Here is a 15,000-nt window from a genome sequence, read left to right as displayed (position 1 = left end):
CCTGCACGTTTTGGTTGCCTAGTAACAACAGGCGCAACAGTAGCAGGAGTTCTCAGACATCTGAACAGCCGCTAAACCCCAAATTCCACGTCTCACCTGTTTAGCCTGCGCCCATAAAAACACTAACGTACTGTTTATACTCAGCATGATGTTAAACTGAATCTGTGCATTTTGTGTATGTGAGAAATGACTGGACGTATGAGCCTACTGTACATACTCAACCGCCCCATAATGCACTGCATTATTTCACCAGCTAATTCACTTATATATTATCTCGATATTTGAATCGAGAAATGTTGAGAAGCTCCAGAACCACCAGCGGGGGGAGGGGCTTCTCTCCAGCTGGCCAGTGCGCTCGTTGTTGTTGTTGTTGTTATTACTGTATGTCTCTTTGGTTAAAATCAGCTATAATAATGTAAGGTAGTGTATGACTCCGCCCACTGTCCACCTGTATGACTCAAGTACGTACCGAGCTGACTGAGGTCCAGGGGGGTCCAGTTGAGTCCTGCGGGACAGGACGGAGACAGCGTACGAATACTGACTCGGCCATGAATGTCCAAACCCCACAGGGCATCACGACAGGCAGACAGGTGAGTCAACTCCACCTGAGCACGCAGGTAGAACTCATTATAACATCATCGGAACACAAAGGTAGAACATCAGAGTGCAGAGAGAGCAGAGAGGTACCTCAGGTGGTAGGGGGACGGAGGAGGGGCGGAGCTCTCCATCCTGGTCCCAAACACAGAACAGATCCTTCCTGCTCTGAGCCAACCACAGGAACGTCCCTGAGACACAGGTGACACACAGGTAGACTGATGAACAGGTGTGTTAAATGTGAGAGAGGGGTGGGGCCTGCTGAGGTCTGTGTGTGTGTGTGTGTGTGTGTGTGTGTGTGTGTGTGTGTGTGTGTGTGTGTGTGTGTGTGTGTGTGTGACAGGTGTACAGGTGTACAGGTGTACAGGTGTGTGTGTGTGTGTGTGTGTACAGGTGTGTGACCTTCTCTGTGAGGCACTGCCGAAGAAGTGACGAAGGTCCACCTGGTGGCAGAGACAGTTCCTCGTGGAACGACATTCTGCCAGAAAGTTCCTGCAGGAACCAAACACAGACAGCAGCTGAGAAACTGCAAACTGTAAACACACTGTAAACACACTGTAAAGCACTGTAAACACACTGTACACAAACTGTAAACACACTGTAAACAAACTGTAAACACACTGTAAAGCACTGTCAAGCACTGTAAACACACTGTAAAGCACTGTAAAGCACTGTAAACACACTGTAAACAAACTGTAAACACACTGTAAAGCACTGTAAACACACTGTAAACAAACTGTAAACACACTATAAAGCACTGTAAACACACTGTAAATATACTGTAAACAAACTGTAAAGACATTGTAAACAAACTGTAAACACACTGTAAACACACTGTAAAGCACTGTAAACACACTGTAAATATACTGTAAACAAACTGTAAAGACATTGTAAACAAACTGTAAACACACTGTAAACACACTGTAAAGCACTGTAAACACACTGTAAATATACTGTAAACAAACTGTAAAGACATTGTAAACACACTGTAAACACACTGTAAAGCACTGTAAAGACATTGTAAACACACTGTAAACACACTGTAAAGCACTGTAAAGACATTGTAAACACACTGTAAACACACTGTAAAGCACTGTAAATATACTGTAAACATACATAAATTACTCTAATAAACTGGATTTTACTGGACTCTACTGACCCACAAGACTGCCACGGGCCAGGTGCAGCTGGTTCCTTCCTGAGGCGACCCAGACCCCGCTGGCGTTGGCACTCACCAAGCTCGGCTGGCACTGTGAATACTGCGACAGGAAGGCCACCACCCGCTCCACCGGTGCCCTGGTTACGGTGGCAACACTCTGGGTAGCATGCAGCAGCGTCTGGAACAGACTACCCTGATCGAAGACCACGTAGTCTGAAATACTGATCTGGTAGAGACAGACAGACAGACAGACAGACAGACAGACAGACAGACAGACAGGGTGTTAAGCTGCACACCTGAACTGAGATCAGACTTTAAATATCAAATACAAACTGTCTACCTGCCACCAGTGGTCGTCGTCCCCCTGCGGTCTGGACGAACAGATGCCGGTTCTGAACCACAGACTGCCACTGGCATCCAGCGCCCAGGCCGTACCACCGTCTCCCAGGGCGACACACATCAACTCCAGACCCTGAGCCTCACTGTGACACAGCAACACAATCAAATATATCATCAAACAGTGAACAATAAATCCTTAGATGGCTCATCTCTCCCCCAGCTCATATAAAAAACAGCCCTACTGATTACAATGACCGAGCTAATGATGCTAACAACAACAGATCAGGGGGGAGGTGGTGGAGGAGGTGGAGGACTACAAATACTTGGGAGTGGTGATTGACAACAGACTGGACTGGAAATCTAACACAGAGGCTGTGTAAAAGAAGGGGATGAGCAGACTCATATTCCTGAGGAAGCTGAGATCCTTCAACGTGTGCAGCAAGATGTTGGAGATCTTCTACCAGTCTGTTGTTGCCAGCGACATTTTCTTTGCTGCTGTGTGTTGGGTCAGCAGCATCAGAGCCAGCGACACCAACAGACTTGATAAAATCATCAAGAAGGCTGGCTCTGTACTTGGTCTCAGGCTGGAGTCTTTTGAGTCCGTGGTGGAGAGGAGAATGCTGAATAAACTGTTATCCATCATAGACAATGATGAGCACCCTCTCCATCACACAGTGGTCAGACAGCGGAGCACCTTCTCTCACAGGCTGCTCCAGCTCCGCTGTCGAAGGGACAGATACAGGAAATCTTTCCTGCCACATGCCATCACACTGTACAATAACAGCTAAAACTCTGGTCATAACAATACAGTCTCCAAGCACCTTATATGTTTCTATCTGTTCACTGCACCTTATATTTTTACTTGCACTACAATTATACTGCTTATTTATACATTTTTTATACATTTTTTATACATTTTTACACACGTCTGTGTGTTGTTACTGTGTGTAATGCTGCTGCTACACTGCAATTTCCCAGCTTGGGATCAATAAAATATATCTATCTATCTAATAGTACTTCATACCCAGCTGGAGTACTTGAAAGGCCTTTCCCTCACTGCAGTAATATTACAGTATTATTACAGTAGTATTACAGTAGCAGTAGTATTATAGTATTATTACAGGAGCAGTAGTATTATAGTATTATTGCAGTAGCAGTAGTATTACAGTATTATTACAGTAGCAGTAGTATTACAGTATTATTACAGTAGCAGTAGTATTACAGTATTATTACAGTAGCAGTAGTATTATAGTATTATTACAGTATTATTACAGGAGCAGTAGTATTATAGTATTATTGCAGTAGCAGTAGTATTATAGTATTATTACAGTAGTATTACAGTAGCAGTAGTATTATAGTATTATTACAGTAGTATTACAGTAGCAGTAGTATTATAGTATTATTGCAGTATTATTACAGGAGCAGTAGTATTATAGTATTATTACAGTATTATTACAGTAGCAGTAGTATTATAGTATTATTACAGTATTATTACAGGAGCAGTAGTATTATAGTATTATTACAGTAGTATTACAGTAGCAGTAGTATTACAGTAGCAGTAGTATTATAGTATTATTGCAGTAGCAGTAGTATTACAGTAGCAGTAGTATTATAGTATTATTGCAGTAGCAGTAGTATTACAGTAGCAGTAGTATTATAGTATTATTGCAGTAGTATTACAGTAGCAGTAGTATTACAGTAGCAGTAGTATTACAGTAGCAGTAGTATTATAGTATTATTGCAGTAGCAGTAGTATTACAGTAGCAGTAGTATTACAGTAGCAGTAGTATTATAGTATTATTGCAGTAGCAGTAGTATTACAGTAGCAGTAGTATTATAGTATTATTACAGTAGCAGTAGTATTACAGTAGCAGTAGTATTACAGTAGCAGTAGTATTATAGTATTATTGCAGTAGCAGTAGTATTACAGTAGCAGTAGTATTATAGTATTATTGCAGTAGCAGTAGTATTACAGTAGCAGTAGTATTACAGTAGCAGTAGTATTATAGTATTATTGCAGTTGCAGTAGTACCTGACGGTGTCGTACTTCCAGCCCTCGCCCTCGCTGCAGTAACTGTTCAGTCCCTCTCTGTAGAATAAAGCCTTGTGTTCGCTCAGAGCCCAGACCACGCCTCCTCTCACACACACCTGGCTGAACACGCAGGGAGAGTCCACCTTCACGGAGCGAGCACAGGGGCGGTCCACGCTCAGACCTGATGGACACACAGACACGGCGGTTACTATGGAAACGACTCTGAGCTCCTCAGGTTCTCCTGTTTACACCCTCAAGCTCACCTCCCCGCTCTATTCATTGGGGTTGTGTAACATATGAGTTTCAACCTAAATACACAGGCGATGTGAAGTGCTAGAATACAATATAAATGTTCCAGGAGATTATTTCTGGGATATTTGCTCATTTTACTCCATGAATGGAAAACTAGTCTCTAAATTTCCAGGTTTTCCAGGATGCGTGTCCTGTCTGGCATCTTGGGATGCGTTCACACTCTGTAATCCCAGGTCTAAGGCGGTTGTGTTTTCTGTATTTGCAGCAAGTTTTTTAAATGCTGTGCACGTGTTTTCAGAATCCAATTCTCCTGGTAAATACAAAAAATACTTCACCGGTAACTGTTTACCTCCACTAATTAAACATATTATTTTAATTATCATATTATTTGAATCATCCTGCATGTGAGAGCTGACTCTGCTCACAGTAACACTAATATATTATTAGTGTACTTCTGTAGTCCTGTAGCGTGAATAGTAAAATACACTTGACAGCAGCAGGGTGCCCCCTGCTGGTTTTCAAAGATCAGTGGAGCAACATCAGTCTGACAAATTTAGGCCTTTTTATGCATATGTGCTGTTTAAATAAAAGTTTTTCAAGGCAGAAGATTTCTATCTAAATGTGATTTTAAATAAACTCAAAACCCAGTTTATGATTTACTTTACTTCCCAAAACAGTGAAGGTCAGTAGAAGAATAAAAGGGGGGGGGGGGGGGGGTCCAACTCTTCCTCACAGGTTAGTTAAGACAGACAATTAAAACTGTTATAATAGGCGATGGTCAGTGAGTGTTTTTTTTTTTCCCACCCTCCCCCACAGGTTAGTTAATGACAGCGTCGTGGTGTGTTGTGTCCAACTCTTCCTCACAGGTTAGTTAATGACAGACAGTCAGTGAGTGTGTCTGTGTCCAACTCTTCCTCACAGGTTAGTTAATGACACGTCGCCCTTCCTCACAGGTAGTAATACAACGTCATGAGTGTGTCTCCTTCCTCACAGTAGTAAGACAGTCAGTGTCTGTGTCAACTCTTCCTCACAGGTTAGTTAATGATGTTACTGAGTCAATGTGAGCAGATTGTGTCTGTAGACTGAAGAGAATCAGAGTCTCACTGATGGTGGAAATAAAGGTTTTACTTCCTTAAAACAGCCGTTTTTTGAATGGAGTTTGGTGTGACAGTGTGGAGCAGAGGGGATTTGAACCTTAATAATTCCCATAAACTGAGCTGACCTACCTTCTAATAATGAACCTTGGAAACAGCAGAAAGAAACAGGAAGTGGACATAAACCCGCCTGTTTTCTTCTTCTGTGGTCTCGTAATAAAAGGTAGATTATTGAACGGTTCAGGATCCTAACAGCTAAAGATCAATACAGCATTCTTATTTTAGGACATTAAATCCACAAAGACCTCAGAATTTACATTTACTGCCAGTCCAATTAGAGCGGCTGCTCTCACACACAAGGGGGCGGGGCTTTACACAGTTTTATTTTTTTATTTGGTTTCTTCACACCAGCAGCAACATGAGAGACAGACAGGTTAGTTACCCGTCTGCAGGTAGTTAGTTACCTGTCTGCAGGTGGTTAGTTACCTGTCTGCAGGCAGTTGGTTACCTGTCTGCAGGTAGTTGGTTACCTGTCTGCAGGTGGTTAGCTACCTGTCTGCAGGTAGTTAGTTACCCGTCTGCAGGTGGTTAGTTACCCGTCTGCAGGCGGTTGGTTACCTGTCTGCAGGCGGTTGGTTACCTGTCTGCAGGTAGTTGGTTACCTGTATACAGGTAGTTGGTTACCTGTCTGCAGGCGGTTGGTTACCTGTCTGCAGGTAGTTGGTTACCTGTCTGCAGGTGGTTGGTTACCTGTCTGCAGGTAGTTGGTTACCTGTCTGCAGGTAGTTGGTTACCTGTCTGCAGGTAGTTGGTTACCTGTCTGCAGGCGGTTGGTTACCTGTCTGCAGGTAGTTGGTTACCTGTCTGCAGGTAGTTGGTTACCTGTCTGCAGGTAGTTGGTTACCTGTCTGCAGGCGTTGGTTATGTTGGTTACCTGTCTGCAGGCGTTGGTTACCTGTCTGCAGGTAGTTGGTTACCTGTCTGCAGGTAGTTGGTTACCTGTATACAGGTAGTTGGTTACCTGTCTGCAGGCGGTTGGTTACCTGTCTGCAGGTAGTTGGTTACCTGTCTGCAGGTAGAGGTCTCCGTTGGTCCTGATGATCCAGGCGGAGTCGTCGCTCAGGGCCACAAAGGCTGTTTGCTCCACAGCTTTATACCAGTGACGCTTTCCTTTAACAGATACTTTAGCACAAGCAAACGCCGTCATGCTCTTCTGCTCCACCTTCCACAGCAGATTACCTGGTGGAGTTAGCAACAGTTAGCATTCGGTTAATGCTACATACACCTGTACGGCAGTCTGCTTCCTCCTTTAACAGAGACAAACTGATGAAGTTACTTTTGCAAAAACAGAGTAAAAGCTGACAGTTTGCCAACAGCAGGTGGAGCAGCACCACCGAGTGTTACAATGAAAAGAGGATCTGTGGGGGGGGGGTCAGCAGCTCACCTGAAGGTGATAACGCCACCTGGTGGACATTGTCTTCAAAGCGCTGCCAGGTGAGTCCAGTTTCAGGCAGAGTGCTGCAGAACAGTCCTCCTTTAAAGTCCAGACACCACACAAACCTGAAACACGGGTCACCTTTAGGACACCTTTAGGACACCTTTAGGACACCTTTAGGACACCTTTAGGACACCTGTCAGTCACCCAACCACCCACCTGTCAGTCACCTGTAGGCTCAGTATTCCACATCCTGGTCCTGAGTATCCCATCCAGCTCTCTGCCAACTGGACAGAGAGAGACAATAATAATGAAAACACCTGCTGACACACTCACCTGCTCAGGTTTATGTGTCTCACCTGGCCAGCTCTGTTTGTGTGTGTCTCACCTGCTCAGGTTTGTGTGTGTCCCTGTCCTGAGTGTCCTGGTCTGACTGTCTGTCTATTGCCTTCTCCGCCTGATTGGATGCACAGGTGAGGACTTCCCCCCCGCTGCCAGCAGGGGGCCCAGTGTGACAGTAGATGTCTCCCTCTTCATCACTGGACATACTGGGTTTCCTGTCCAGACTGGACATAGTGGAGTAAAACATCTGGTCCGCCAGACCAGCAGGGGGCGCCAGGTCTTCACCCTGCACACAAACACAGAGGAAACTCAAACCTGGCCAATGCTTTTATCCCAAACAATGACAAAATAAGAGGAATTATAGAGTGAAGCCACCAAACAGGAAGAAAATTATTATATATATTACAAATAGACTCAAACCTCACACCGGACTGTGAGGAGCCCACAGACAGCTGCTGGAGCCCACAGACAGCTGCTGGAGCCCACAGACAGCTACTGGAGCCCACAGACAGCTGCTGGAGCCCACAGACAGCTGCTGGAGCCCACAGACAGCTACTGGAGCCCGGGGAGCTCTGCAGGAGCGAGCCCATACTCAGTCCCACCGGTTCTGGAGACGTTTACACTCCAGCCAGGGAGGAAGGATGCAGACTAAAAAAGTGTGTCAGGTGGGTCCAGGAGTACGAGGACTACAACTGATATTTAATTAGTTTAGGTATAACAAAGGCTCGATCATCAACCCACCTCCTCCTCCTCCTCCTCCTCCTCTTCATCTGGTCCAATCAGAGGGCTCAGAAACTCGTCCTCCTGCTCTTCCATTGGCTGCTGCTCCTGTCCATCCTCCTCCTCAGTGTTGTGCATGTAGGAGAAGGTGCACTCCAGCAGCAGATCTACATCAGGGGTCGGGGGGACAACCTCTGCCTCTGCACCGGGACCAGAGGCCTTTCCTGGGGTCAGCTGGTTCTCCAGACCTTGGAGGAGTAGGGAGCCTGGAGGGAGGAGGGAGCTGGGACAAGACAACAAGCATGAGACAGGTAGTCAGAGGAGGAGACAACAAGCATGAGACAGGCTGACACTGTTTCAGATACTAACCCAGCCTGGTTGCAGGAGGACTCCCCCTCCTCTCCATCCTTTACACCTCGGTCCTGGTCCTGATCCGGAGAGTCCTGGTTCTGAAGGTCCAGGCCAACGAGGGAGGCTCGGTCACTCAGAGGAGTTCCACTTCCACCATCGCTGCAGCTGCTGTCCTGGACTACAAACATGGAGTCTGAGCAGCTGCTCTCAGAGAGACGGGTCCCACTGCTGCTGTCTGAGGACACAGAGACACATAACAGTCACAGTCCTGTCTGTCTCTCAGTCTGTCAGTCAGTCTGTCTCTCAGTCTGTCTGTCTGTCTGTCTGTCTATCTGTCTCAGTCTGTCTGTCTGTCTGTCTCTCTCTCTCTCTCTCTCTCTCTCTCTCTCTAAGCCTGTCTGTCTCTCAGTCTGTCTGTCTCAATTCAAATGGCTTTATTGACATAACGTAACACTGTACATATTGCCAAAGCAAGCGTTTGGAATTAAAAATAATAATAATAACAATAAAGGAAAACAATATTTACAATAAATTAATTATAATCTACACTGTTGGTAATACTGTAACTATGATTGACTCAATCACAGTCACAGTCACAATCAATCAATCTCAGTCAATAAGTAATTAATTAAATCAATCAATCAGTCAGTTTGTGTTAAATAAAAATGTCATTAAAACAGAAGTAAAGTAACTACAGTTAAAACAAGTAATCTGTTGTCAATATAACAGTAATAACAAATTATTAAATCTAATATATAATATATATAATATTAAAATATATTAAAATTAAATAGATAGACAAAACTGTAAACGTGTGTGTGTGTGTGTGTGTGTGTGTGTGTGTATATATTAAAAAACAACAACAACAAAAAAACAACAACTAAAACAATCAGTTATTTTATACTTTTATCTGAGTTTCCACTGGTCGTCCTCAGTTCGTGGCATGAGGAGACATATTTTGCTGCAATAATTTGACTTTTGGGCATTTCTCCCAGTAAATAGGGGAGTTTCTGTGTGTCTGATAATAATTTGAATTCGGGGAATATTTGGGAAATGTTTGCGAATTGTTTTTCTCTTAAAGTTTTGAATTTAGGGCATGAGGTTAGAAAGTGCAGCTCTGTCTCTCAGTCTGTTTCTCTCTGTGTCTCTCTCTCTTTCTCTCTCTCAGTCTGTCTCTCTCTGTGTCTCTCTCTCTCTCTCTCTCAGTCTGTCTCTCTCTCAGTCTGTCTCTCTCTCTGTCTCTCAGTCTGTCTCTCAGTCTGTCTGTCTCTCAGTCTTTCTGTCTCTCTTAGTCTGTCTGTCTCGCTCTCAGTCTGTCTGTCTGCTTGCCTTGCCGTCTCCTCTTCTTCTTCTTCACCCTGATGGCTTTGACCACCAGCTCCTGCTGCATCTCCCCCTGCCCCAGGGGGGCGCTGTAGCGTCTGGAGTTCAGCTCGCAGGATGTGGTCCCTGGGCCGTTTCCATGGAGACTGTCCCAGGAAGTGACAGAGCTGCTGCGGCTACGAGAGCTGCTGGTGAACACACCGGACCGCTGGCAGAGCTGCTCCGTCACCTCCAGCTGCTCCTCCGCCTCCTCCACTTCCTCCACTCCTTCCTCCTCTTCCTCCTTCTCTCCCTCCTCGCTGTGCCTCTCCCATCCCCCTCCCCCTCCTCCTCCTCCTCCTCCTCCCTCTTCCCTCCCCCCACCCTCCACGATGATAGCCATGGTTCTGATTGGCTGAGCTGTTTCCACTGATCCGGTCGGTGGGAGGATGGTGGGTGTGGTCAATGGTGAGGACAGACGGACGGAGAGCTCCGACACTGACGGAGAGAGAGAGACAGGTGAGTCAGATATATATATATATATATATCAGATATTACCTACTCAGGGCTAACAGAGGAGCAGCAGGAGGAGGAGTAATAGTACTCACAGTTGGAGGCCAGTCCCTCGGGGCTGTTGGAGAGACGGATGATGTCTCTGTCTCCTTTCAGGATGAAGATCTCATTATCACAACACGACACTGACACAATGTCTCCACTGCTCTCCAAGGTCCCGATTATCACCTGAACACATCAAACACAAACCCATCAGATATTACACATTAATATTCACATATACTCAAATCAATGAAAATACACTAATGTTTTAGTAGTGTTATAGTGAGGTATTGGAATGGCAACTGTGCCTAATATACAGACTCTGTTGACTGTACTGTCGCAGTAGTAGAACCTCAATAACCGGAACATAGATGCTGTACTATAAGTAACTGCAGTACCTCGTTGATACAGTCCAGGACGTAGATGCTGTACTCATTCCAGCTGAGGATCCAGCCCTCTCTGAGGAAACAGCTGAGCAGACCAAGCTGTCTCTCTGCTGGACGGTATGCTCCGATTGGACCAGGACGAGGAAACAACTCAAACTGAGGGATCTTAGACAGACAGACAGACGTAATGAATGTAGTTATTAATAGTTGTAGATACAGTAGGAGCAGTAACGTGGCTCAGACAGGTGACCTTCCCACAGTACCTGTGTGTTGAACAGTGGTTTGAGCAGTCGGGTCTCCTCCACCTGTCCTCTGATGTCAGACCTCCACAGTCTGAGACCAGGTCGAGCAGCAAACACCTGAAGATCGCTCTGTTTACAAAGACCCGGCAGGAAGCAGGCTCCGAACCTGCCGCTGCTGCCATCACAACACCAAAAATACTTACTGTACAATACTCTACAACCGCTGTCAATACTGTCCATTCTCTACAAATACTGTCATGTTGCATGTTCCAAGCGTGTTGTATGTCCCAGGTATGTAGTATGTGTACCTCTTGCGGGGTTTGGTACCCAGCTGCTGGACTTCCTGTTTCTGAGTGCAGTACAGTAGAGATCTCTGCTGGGTTGAGACCAGCAGCACCTGGTGACTGTACTCCATCTGGACCACACCTGAGGACTCCTCCAACAGCAGCACAGGTTTACACACACCCTGCACACACACACACACACACAGAGTCAGGAAGGTGTGTTCAGTTATCTGAAGTTAACAGTTATCTGTTAACTTCTTTCTGCTTTTGTTTGTCTGGTAAGAATCTGAACATCAATAAAACAAATAATTCCATTAAATACAATGTTTTATTATTTTCTGCCATGTTAAAGACAAATGTGTGTTCAGCCAGTAGAGCACCAACTTAAGCCCACAACTGTTAAGTTTCTGTTCAGTGTGGGTCTCCAGCAGTTACACTGACAGATGCTAACCTGAATATGTTGGACAGTTAGCATTAATAATCAGCTTTATGGACAGTATAGGAGGTTTGGGGCTTGTTGAGGATGCTGAATCCATTTCTGACATTTTCAAAATACTAAATGATTTTTGCGATTCTTTATATGATGAATATATAACTGAAGCAGCAAAGACAAAATGCTGCACAGCAATAAAACCTGAACCAATCTGAACTAAATTTTACAATGCAGCTCCAATGAATATTAAAAATATAAAAACCTCAAAATCTGAAACATGGCCACTTCTGGTTTCAGCGTCCATTTTGTATTTTGTCAGAATGGATTCAGCATCGTCAATAACCCCAAACCCTCTCCGATATTGTCCCAATCAGCCGATCAGGTGCTGAGATATCGTCCATATAACTGATTATTATTGCTAATGATGCTAATTGTCCAACATATGCAGATTAGCATCAGTCAGTGTAACAGCTGGAGACCCAGACTGAACAGTTCGTGCTGCTGTGTTGACTAAAAGTGATTCATCGAGAAAATAATCTGCAAATGAATTAGCTTTATGGTTGTGTTGTTGTGTTTACCTGGTCCAGGTCCAGAGAGGAGAATACCACTCGTCCCTTATCGTCTCCAGAGAAAAGTTTCATCCCGTTGGTGCTCCACGCCAAAGACGTGACGGACCCTTTATGGAGGCCGACCACATCAAACCGCCTCAGCTGCACAGGAAGAGAGAGAAACGGTGGTTATAGAGGGAATAGAGAGAACCTGGGAGAGATTTCACAAACAAATAATGAGGATGTAACGTGTTGGGTGTCAACAGCTCCTGCTGCACCTGTCTGAAACACACCTGTCGACCTGCTCACCTGTTTATTTCGACCAGGAAGTGGAGACACCAGCTGGAAGACTGCGACTCGACCAGACGCTGTTCCCACGGCAACCAGATCATCAAAACAGCTGAGCAGCTTCACAGCCGTGATCGCATCGCTCTTTCCCTGTTACACACACACAGACACACACTGTAGATCAATGCATTCTGGGATACTGAGGACTTTTTCAGTAAGGACAGGAAGTTCAAATTGAACTTCACACAGCGTCCCACTGTTCCTACAGCGGACGTTGCTCCACTGGTTTCTGTTTACAGGTTAATCAACAGGTCGAACTGAGAGTGAGTTTTAAAAGCGCCTTCTGCTGGACCACATGTCAGACTACTTTAAACACGCTGTGATTATAGACTTTATAGAAGTTTAAATTCAAAACAAAAACAGAAAATGTTCCCCATATCGAACAATAGTTATGACTTTAATGAATAAAAAGTGCAGCCATACTAAGGACTGAACCAAGACCCAGCTGGACCTCCTGTAAAAACAGACAGAGAACCATAGAAGAAGAGCTCTGACCTCCAAACTGTACTTGTTCATATGTGCAAGGCGGCGGCAGTACAGGTAGAGCATGCCGATGCTGCTGCCCACCGCCAGGAAGTCACTGCTGCTGTCCAGAGCCGTCAGGTAGACCAGGACGGACCTGAACCCACGCTGCACCTGCAGCAGAGAGAGAGGCAGGAGCCTTCATCATCAGCATCATCATGATCAATATTAACATCCTCATTAATGTCAACATAAGGTTCATTAATATAAACATTGTCATGACAGGTGTCAAACTCATGATCCTTCATAAAAAGTTTATTTTTTTTAAAGAAGTGATTTAAAAGTGATTAAATGATTCTGGAGTCCTGACTGTAGTCCTGAACCAGGACCTGGGAGCAGCCAGCAGGGCCCTGCCTGAGGATCTGAGACTGTGGCTGTAATGTAACTGAGAGCTAAACAGGGACATGCTTTAAAGGTAAAATCTTAAAACAAATACCATCTTTCTAGTATTAAAGTTGAAGATTTCTGACCGTGAAAACTATAAATTACAATAATCTACCTGAGACAAAATAAGAGCATGAGGTGAGATATTATTCCCAGGTTGTCGACAGGGAGACGGGATGTTTTTGTAAAACAGCGACCTTCCTGTCCGACACTGCTGACCTTTGTATTTGACCTGCCTAAGTTCTGAAATGTGTTTGTTTAAAGTCATGGAGGTCATTTCACTGAGCAGTTGGTCTCCTGACTCACAGGACGCCGCCCTACTCGTCTCCATTCAATCTTTTTCTGATGTTAGTTGTTAACTAGAATTTAAATTCTTAGTAAATAGTATAGTTAATAAGTGATGCGTCCGTGGCTTCATCATCACCGACCACTACGGTAAAAGTTATGATTGGTAAATAAGATCTTTTGAAGCTGATCCAGTGTTGAATGCTGGGTAAAAGATTCAGCATAGATAAGTAAATGCAATCAGCAGAGGGGTCGTAGTGTGGAGGAAGATCACCAGTTTAATTTAATCTCATTTGTTCTTTAGAAAATATTCCCAGATCATGGAGGAGGGCTCGATACGGATTCTCTTCTTCTCTTTTCCGACTGGAGAATATGTGTCACCTTCTGCTTATCTCATGAACCAACAACAAATGCTCCACCTGGTTTGGAACGGTTCAGTACCTTGGCTGGGATGGCGTTCAGCAGGTAGTAGAGTGGGCAGAACTCTCTCAGGACGGACGGAGGGGTCGGCTGGGCGGCCATGTTTCTGCCAAAGCTGGTCCTGAAAGTCATTTTATAACCTCCATTTAAAAACACATGAAATGAACCTTTACAAGAGTCATTTATTACTCTTAATATTTAACAGCTTAGACAACCATAGACAATTCAAATTCATTCATCAATGTGTTGTGTTCTGTAGTGAACATATGCTCAAAAGAACAGATAGGTAAAATGGTAAAATGTACGTTTTATTGAGTGAAGTTTGGTTTGACAATGAATTTTCTGCCCTGATCAGCTGGAGAGAACTCTGCGCCAAACTCTGCTACAAAAATCATCAGTTTAGAGTTTCCTTGCTCTGTGTTTGACCACATAAACAGTGTTGAAATAAGACATAAAGAGCTGCTGGGATTTATTTAAGGTTACAGTATTGAGCATTGTACAACAATAAAAGTAAAGGTTTAATGAGTGAACAGCAGATTCTCCTGCACTACTCTGTCCTCACTCCAGCCACAGAGGGCGGCAGCGGACAGCGCCAACACACGTTAACAGCTCATCTGTCACATCATTAAAACGCTGTTTGGTGGTCAGACACTCACCGAATTACACCGAACACGTAACCGAAGTGAAATAAACCGAACACCGTGCTCCGCAGTTCATTCACCCGGTCCAAACTCAAGATCATTATTAAATGGACCATTTGTTTAAGGGGGTTTGGTGTGACGCTGTATCTACGGGAGGTGACTGCGGGTTAGCTCAGCAGGCTGCTCTGAAATCTGACAGCTAACGTCCATAAAAACAACAGAATGTCAACAAAACAAACAAACAAACAAACAAACAAACAAACACCATGTTATTTACTGAGTTGTCTTGTCTCGCCTGGCTAGCATGAACTAACTGGCCGTTAGCAGGACAT

The 15,000-nt window shown here is 44.6% G+C and overlaps 1 protein-coding gene and 2 long non-coding RNA genes across 13 annotated transcripts in view; 2 read left to right on the top strand and 1 right to left on the bottom strand.

The window, feature by feature from the left end:
- tecpr2 (tectonin beta-propeller repeat containing 2) overlaps positions 1-15,000 on the bottom strand; it is a 20,882-nt gene that overhangs the window by 5,526 nt on the left and 356 nt on the right. For 7 of the 9 annotated variants that reach the window (XM_051394505.1, XM_051394506.1, XM_051394509.1 and 4 more), the window contains exons 1-22: positions 14,946-15,000; positions 14,049-14,148; positions 12,912-13,052; positions 12,378-12,506; positions 12,099-12,230; positions 11,112-11,269; positions 10,825-10,978; positions 10,574-10,726; positions 10,229-10,361; positions 9,648-10,118; positions 8,337-8,553; positions 7,989-8,250; positions 7,294-7,533; positions 7,125-7,192; positions 6,915-7,030; positions 6,536-6,709; positions 4,125-4,305; positions 2,094-2,235; positions 1,754-1,979; positions 997-1,086; positions 688-785; positions 470-605 (exon numbers count right to left, since the gene is read on the bottom strand). The exon at positions 14,946-15,000 is cut by the window's right edge. In XM_051394505.1, the coding sequence (XP_051250465.1) occupies positions 470-605; positions 688-785; positions 997-1,086; positions 1,754-1,979; positions 2,094-2,235; positions 4,125-4,305; positions 6,536-6,709; positions 6,915-7,030; positions 7,125-7,192; positions 7,294-7,533; positions 7,989-8,250; positions 8,337-8,553; positions 9,648-10,118; positions 10,229-10,361; positions 10,574-10,726; positions 10,825-10,978; positions 11,112-11,269; positions 12,099-12,230; positions 12,378-12,506; positions 12,912-13,052; positions 14,049-14,148; positions 14,946-14,974 (3,550 nt within the window). In that variant the 5' untranslated portion in view covers positions 14,975-15,000. Of the gene's footprint in view, positions 1-469; positions 606-687; positions 786-806; positions 907-937; positions 1,087-1,753; positions 1,980-2,093; positions 2,236-4,124; positions 4,306-6,535; positions 6,710-6,914; positions 7,031-7,124; positions 7,193-7,293; positions 7,534-7,988; positions 8,251-8,336; positions 8,554-9,647; positions 10,119-10,228; positions 10,362-10,573; positions 10,727-10,824; positions 10,979-11,111; positions 11,270-12,098; positions 12,231-12,377; positions 12,507-12,911; positions 13,053-14,048; positions 14,149-14,945 lie in introns of those variants that run through there. The other 2 variants (XM_051394508.1, XM_051394514.1) reach the window with 2 other exon arrangements.
- Positions 5,220-5,519, top strand: LOC127360242 (uncharacterized). Its single transcript, XR_007883361.1, has 2 exons — positions 5,220-5,297; positions 5,410-5,519. It is a non-coding gene; the product is annotated as an uncharacterized LOC127360242 (long non-coding RNA).
- On the top strand, positions 5,756-6,540 carry LOC127360244 (uncharacterized). 3 transcript variants are annotated; one of them, XR_007883365.1, is made up of 4 exons: positions 5,756-6,010; positions 6,121-6,208; positions 6,297-6,340; positions 6,502-6,516. It is a non-coding gene; the product is annotated as an uncharacterized LOC127360244 (long non-coding RNA). The 3 variants fall into 3 exon arrangements; XR_007883363.1 differs by lacking the exon at positions 6,297-6,340 and having other exon boundaries at positions 6,458-6,540; XR_007883364.1 differs by lacking the exon at positions 6,502-6,516 and having other exon boundaries at positions 6,297-6,379.

Source organism: Dicentrarchus labrax, unplaced genomic scaffold (assembly GCF_905237075.1).
Source record: "Dicentrarchus labrax unplaced genomic scaffold, dlabrax2021, whole genome shotgun sequence".
Lineage (NCBI taxonomy): Eukaryota > Metazoa > Chordata > Actinopteri > Moronidae > Dicentrarchus > Dicentrarchus labrax.
Note: the sequence above shows the minus strand (reverse complement) of the source record. Positions and strands in the feature narration are given on the sequence as shown.